This window comes from Agrilus planipennis, unplaced genomic scaffold, assembly GCF_000699045.2.
Source record: "Agrilus planipennis isolate EAB-ADULT unplaced genomic scaffold, Apla_2.0 scaffold379, whole genome shotgun sequence".
In the NCBI taxonomy this organism is placed as follows: domain Eukaryota; kingdom Metazoa; phylum Arthropoda; class Insecta; order Coleoptera; family Buprestidae; genus Agrilus; species Agrilus planipennis.
The window spans coordinates 59,846-66,399 of record NW_020439338.1 but is presented as its reverse complement, the minus strand read 5'-3'; the positions used below and the strand labels follow the sequence as shown (position 1 = coordinate 66,399).

General features: G+C 36.1%; 1 protein-coding gene across 1 annotated transcript; it reads right to left on the bottom strand.

Moving 5' to 3' along the window:
- Nucleotides 1-4,812: 4,812 nt before the first annotated feature.
- Nucleotides 4,813-6,216, bottom strand: LOC112905689 (tigger transposable element-derived protein 1-like). The gene has a single exon (XM_025978561.1). It carries the CDS (start codon nucleotides 6,214-6,216, stop codon nucleotides 4,813-4,815), a length of 1,404 nt encoding a protein of 467 aa, XP_025834346.1.
- Between the last annotated feature and the right edge of the window lie 338 nt (nucleotides 6,217-6,554).

The following is a 6,554-nucleotide window of genomic DNA, read 5'->3' as shown; positions in this document are numbered from 1 at the left end:
CATTACTGGGTTCAACTAATTCGGCTAATTGGGATAAAAGTTCGTCAGCTTCTTCTGGGGATAAAAAGTCTAAGTCTTGATCCGAACAGGGGTTGGCAAATAATGAATCTATGTCAAAATCGTCTTCTTCAAGAGCGTTTATTTCCATTCGCGAAAGTGCGTCTGCTACGTGATTTTCTTTACCTTTTATGTGTTTAATTTCAAAATTATATTCAGAAAGTTTAATTTTCCAGCGGGCTAGTCTGCTGTTTGGTTCTTTTAGGTTTTGTAACCAAACTAAAGGCATATGATCAGTATAAAGGGTGAATTTTCTACCGTAGATGTAGGGCCTAAAATGTTTACAAGATTCTACTACAGCCAATAATTCTTTCTCTGTAGTACTGTAATTTCTTTCAGCCGTGTTAAGTGTACGAGAGTAAAAAGCAATGGGGTGTCCTTCTTGGGAAATTACGGAACCTATCGCCTTATCGCTAGCGTCAGTGGTAATAGAAAAATGTTTATTAAAATCTGGATAAGCTAAAACAGGAGCGTTTGTAATTAATTCTTTAATTTTGTTGATAGCCTCCAAATACGAGGGATCTTTAACATTAATTGATGTATTTTTCTTTAGACATCGCGTAAGGGGAATGACAATTTTGGAATAATTTTTTATAAATTTTCTGTAATAGTTGCTTTAAGTTCTTTTACAGTTTTGGGTACTGGAAATTTGTTAGTGGAAGTAATTTTGTCGGGATTTATTTTTATTCTTTCGGTGGTGATTACGTGTCCTAAAAAGGGAACTTTTCTTAAAAATTCAGATTTGTTTAAAGATACTTAGAGAAATTTACGTCTTTTAATCTATGAAAAACTTGCTTTAGATGTATTATATGTTCATGCGGTGATTTTGAAAATATTACAATGTCCATGTAAACAAAAGCAAATTTGTAGAAGAAGTGTCGTAGTACATTGTTCAACATTTTGAGTTTTTAAGTCCAAACGGCATGCGTACTCGTAATGACCGTTGACTACGGAAAAAACAGTTTTTCAGTACTGTTTTTGTGGAGAGGGATTTGTAAAAAGCCGGAAGTTGATTCTAGAGTAGAGTAATAATGAGTCTAAAACATCTTCGTTTCTTTGTAAAGGGTATTTGTCTTCTATTGTCGTTTTTTCGCGAAAAACGAAAACCATGCGCCATTTGTTTTTTCCTGAAGCATCCATAATTTTTGGAACTATCCAAACAAGCATAACGAGAAATGGAGTGCTTCATTACACGGTCATCGAGCAATTTTTTGACTTGCTTCTTTTGAATTTCATCTTTTAGTTTTTGCGGATAACGGAGATTTTTCTGGTAAACGGCAGAATCGTCAATTGTCCTGATGTGAAGCGTTACTTGTGTTGTCGCGATTAATTTTTGTTGATCGTCGCTAAAAATTGAATTAAATTCTTTACAGGGTTTTGTAATTTTATTTTTTTCTTCTGTGTTCTTATGATGTAATCTTAGTTATTTAATTACGTTGCAATTTAAAATGTCATCGTTTGGGACTTTGTCTAAGTAAATGTATTTATCAAGGGTATCTACATCCATAGTCTCACTAATGTGAATATTACTGATACATTGTAAATCAGCAAAACCGTTATCTACATTGAAGATAGTTGATACAATTTTTTCATGGTCAAGTATAACACAAGATTCTTTGTGTAAATTAACTGGTATTTTACAACTGGTATTTGTTAAAATTTTATCTCGTCTCTCATGGATATGGATTTGTGTGTGTTTGGTAGTCAAAGTATTGTTGGAATAATTTATAATTGCATTCTTTTTAGTCAAGTCAGCATGACTAATTAATGCGTCTAATGTTGTATGAAAATCAAAAACAGAAAATTCAATGTTGGTTCGGTTCGTTACTTAAGTAATATAATATTGTGTCATCTGCAAACATATGGATTTTGCTTAAATTAGTGGTTTCCACAATGTCATTGATGTACAATATGAATAGCAGTGGTCGAATTATACTACCTTGAGGTACGCCATAATCAATACTTTTATTTGTTGAAATAAGATCACCACACTTAACATTTTGCTGCCTACCTGTTAGATAATTTTCCAATCATCATAAAACCATGCATTTTATGTTGTATTTTGCCAATTTTTTTAATAATATCTCCCTGTCAATCGTTTCGAAAGCTCTCTTTAAGTCTAAGTAGACAATAATTGTGTTGTGTTTATTATCACATTGTTTTTGCCATTCATGCAATACATATTTAAATGCAGTTCCACAGTTGTACCCTCTTCTAAAATCGGATTGATACGTGGAAAGGATATTAGCTTCTTCTATATATTCTACTAACTGACCCGGCCACGTGTTGCTGTGGCTAACGTTTTTGTCATATTACATTGTTGTAAACTATTTAAGGGGAACGGTAGGAGAACATCAGATATGGGCACCACCATGCTTTTTTACATAGATGCCATTTGTAAAAAACCATGGCGACCTTCATGACTGATTTTCTACCAACGTTACCCCTTATTACAATGAAATTATTATTTACGAACGGAGGCGGAAACGTTAAAGCTGGTATAAAAATTTACTTGTTTGGGATTTGAAGGGGAAGGACTTTGAACACAATTGATCAAAATTTTCGTACAGTTGATGTAAAGCAAAAAACAATACAGAAGAATTAAATTTAAAATTTATTTGCCGTTTAAATCTNATAAAAATTTACTTGTTTGGGATTTGAAGGGGAAGGACTTTGAACACAATTGATCAAAATTTTCGTACAGTTGATGTAAAGCAGAAAACAATACAGAAGAATTAAATTTAAAATTTATTTGCCGTTTAAATCTTGCATAGTTCTATGCAATGCTTCGAGTGAATATTTGTGAGCCATTGTGCACTCATCCCAAATTATAATTGAACTCTTCCGCAACACTGCAGCTATTCCGCTATTCTTTTTTATGTTAATTTTACATTTGGTTTATTATGAATGTCCAATGCCAGCTTGAATGTTGAATGTGCCGTTCGCCCACCATCTAGCAAAGTAGCCGCAATGCCTGACGATGCAACTGCCAATGCAATTTTCTGTTGTGACTGTATTTTGGCAAGAATCAACGATATTAAAAATGTCTTACCGGTTCCACCTGGTGCGTCCAAGAAAAAACAAACCGCCTTGTTAAGCAGCACAATCCGATCATAAATAATTTTTTGTTCTGCTGTCAGTAATGGCTCGCTGTTCGCGATAATTGTTGCTAAATTACCATGGTCATATTGTTTTTCTCATTGTAAATCGGTGTTGACTAAGTCGGTGGGCGATCAGGTGATGGCATATCATAACGATGAAGTGGTAAATTTGAAATTAGTTAGAAATGAGTTTGTGCTTGCGATGGATAACATGTCGTCAAAATAATTGCAAACAGCTGACGAATGTTATTGGGCGTTGATGTCAATGCGGCATCAGCAAGCGTTAAGTCCCAATGGTTATCGTCTTCTAGTAATTGCAGTTTACGACATGCATCTTGGTATGTATTGAATACTCGACCTTTAACTGTGCGCAGAAATTCAAAAGACGTTGGTCCTGGAACATTCACCAATAATAAACGTAAATAGAAGCACTCACGTTGCTTTGGATGTAAGGTGTATGACCCAAATAGGGCCTACCTTAATTTTTTTATTAACTAACTAGCGGGTTTATAATAACAATTCACTGGTAATTTGAAATAGTGATATTTATTTATTAAACTTTGTAATGAATGAAACAAAATTGCTTTAAAAATAAAAATCACACTTTCGTGAACACAAATAACTAAAATGCCACTTTGGCCTTATTGGGAACCCTGTGACTTAATAAAGCCTTAATAAAAACAAGTAAACATTCAACTTTTTACTGAATACAAACCGTTTTCAATACTTACTAATTAAATCTAATGAGATCCCATTAATTATTTTTCATCATTTTAGATCAAATCTTTTTTTTTTAGACAATCTCCTGAACAGTAAAATATTTTATCAGCGGGTGTGAGTCCAACACACACCTCATGATACCAAACGCCACAAGTAAGACATTGTCGCATATCATCAACTCGATCTTCTTTACAAGCTGGACAGTACCAAGAAGGTTTATTATCGTGACGTTTTAGTTTAGATTCCGTAAGCTTATCTGCTGTCAAAGAAGCAGTCTTTACTGAGGTTCGGTTTCGCGTTGCAATAACTGACGCTGATTTTGGCGTCCTTGTATTAATCTTTATCATGGATGAAGTACCAGGAACATCTTCTACTCTTGACGATGGTACAGTAATCTGTGATGTGGAATTCGTAGCACTGTCACCAAACAAAACTTTTGTTACCTCTTGAGCCCTGTAATTCAGAGACTTCTTGCGTGGAGCAGTCGCTACAACTTTAAACTTAGGAGTTAGTTAAAATTCATGAATCTCACACGTCTTCTGTGGAGTCACAGCATTCGGATTGTTTGATAAGAGCAAGGTCAGTGGCAAATTCTCACTATCTGTGCCTGACCGATCTGAATCTTCCACATTTGCAGTTGAAATCTCATGTTCACCCGATTCATCAGATAGGACAGCAATATTGTCACTGTTTGTAGGATTTCGAAATTCTGATAACGCAGAGGGCGCAAACGCCTCTTCAAGAATAGCATCTGGGTTATATGGATATAACCCTGTAGCGCGAAACCCATTGGAGATATTGGTAATAGTCATACATTTCGGCCATACTTGTGAGAGAATGACATTGAAGCTTGTCTTGTTAAGGGTTCGTTCAGGATGCTGACTGACGTATTTAATNGTGGAGCAGTCGCTACAACTTTAAACTTAGGAGTTAGTTAAAATTCATGAATCTCACACGTCTTCTGTGGAGTCACAGCATTCGGATTGTTTGATAAGAGCAAGGTCAGTGGCAAATTCTCACTATCTGTGCCTGACCCATCTGAATCTTCCACATTTGCAGTTGAAATCTCATGTTCACCCGATTCATCAGATAGGACAGCAATATTGTCACTGTTTGTAGGATTTCGAAATTCTGATAACGCACAGGGCGCAAACGCCTCTTCAAGAATAGCATCTGGGTTATATGGATATAACCCTGTACCGCGAAACCCATTGGAGATATTGGTAATAGTCATACATTTCGGCCATACTTGTGAGAGAATGACATTGAAGCTTGTCTTATTAAGGGTTCGTTCGGGATGCTGACTGACGTATTTAATCAACTCTTGGTTCCAATGGTGCTCAAAAGAACGATAAACAGATTTATCCATAGGCTGTAACTCGTGCGTGGTATTCGACGGAAGACAGTACAAAGTAATGCCACATTTCTCAGCTTCCTCGACAATAGTAAAGTCCAGGTGGTATTTTGCACCATCAAATATGAGGAGACATGACCCTGATGTTCTGTATTTATGCAAATGATTAATAAACTCTATGAAAGTTTCTGTCGTCATGCTTCCTTTTGGCGTCATCTTCACCAGAGAGCCTGGAGGTAAATTGTCTTGGAATTCTGGCTTTAGTCTCTTGCCTTTGAACAATATCATAGGCGGAATAACTGATCCTATAGCATTTCCGCAGCCTACCACAGTCACACTTTCAGCATGCTCATTCGCTATTTGATGAACTCTTTTTCTCCCTTTGGCTATCAGAACTTCCTGCTGATGGTGCAAAGATATGCGACAATTTTTTTTATCGATGTTGTAAATGCTTTCAGGTTTATGTTCAATTCCAAGTCTATCCAGCACACTTTTGTATTTGGAAAAGTGATCGCTAACAATATCTTTATTTAATTTTTGAGCACGAGCTGAATTCATAATCTGTGCTTTACGACGTGCTAATTCAGGGTGTCGTTTGAGAAATAACCTCAACCATTTTTTCCCCGCGGCGTTTTTGGCATCATTGAAAGTGTTTGGAATTTTCTTAATTTTACAGAATGAAAAAGCCTGTATGCGCAACATCTTTGATGTCAACGGAACTCCAACATCAGCCAAACGTATGATTCTTCTGACAAGTCCAGCTTCTTGTTCTGTAGTCAATATAGCCGACCGACCTAGCTTTCGTGTAGTCGACTCACTCGCTAGATGGTTGCGTAGCGTTCTTCTTGGGATATTGTATCTGGCTGCAGCAGCATATGTAGATAATTTACCTCTTTGTACCATTTTAACAGCATTTTCCATCTGTTGCGAAGTCCATTGAGCCCTTTTTTTGCTTGTGGTAGAAGCTGGTGATTCGTTTTCCATGGTGTTACTCAAAACAAGGGTTTACTACTTTACTGTGATACTTTTCTAACTGACATAAAACATTGTCCTAATAAGGCCTGTACCTGTGCCGTTATAAGGCCTATACATTTTTTTTGTAGGCTCTATTAGGGCATGGCACATGGGTAAACAAAACAACAATTATATGGAATACACCGATATTACAGCTTTTTCACTTATGTGAGAAGATGGCTACACGTATAATTATCCTATAGACAAAACACAACACACCGTGTACAAATAATAATAAAAATACTTACTCTTTACTCTGCACACATCTACAAACATTGGCGACCATTTGAAATCGTTAAGCGGGAAAT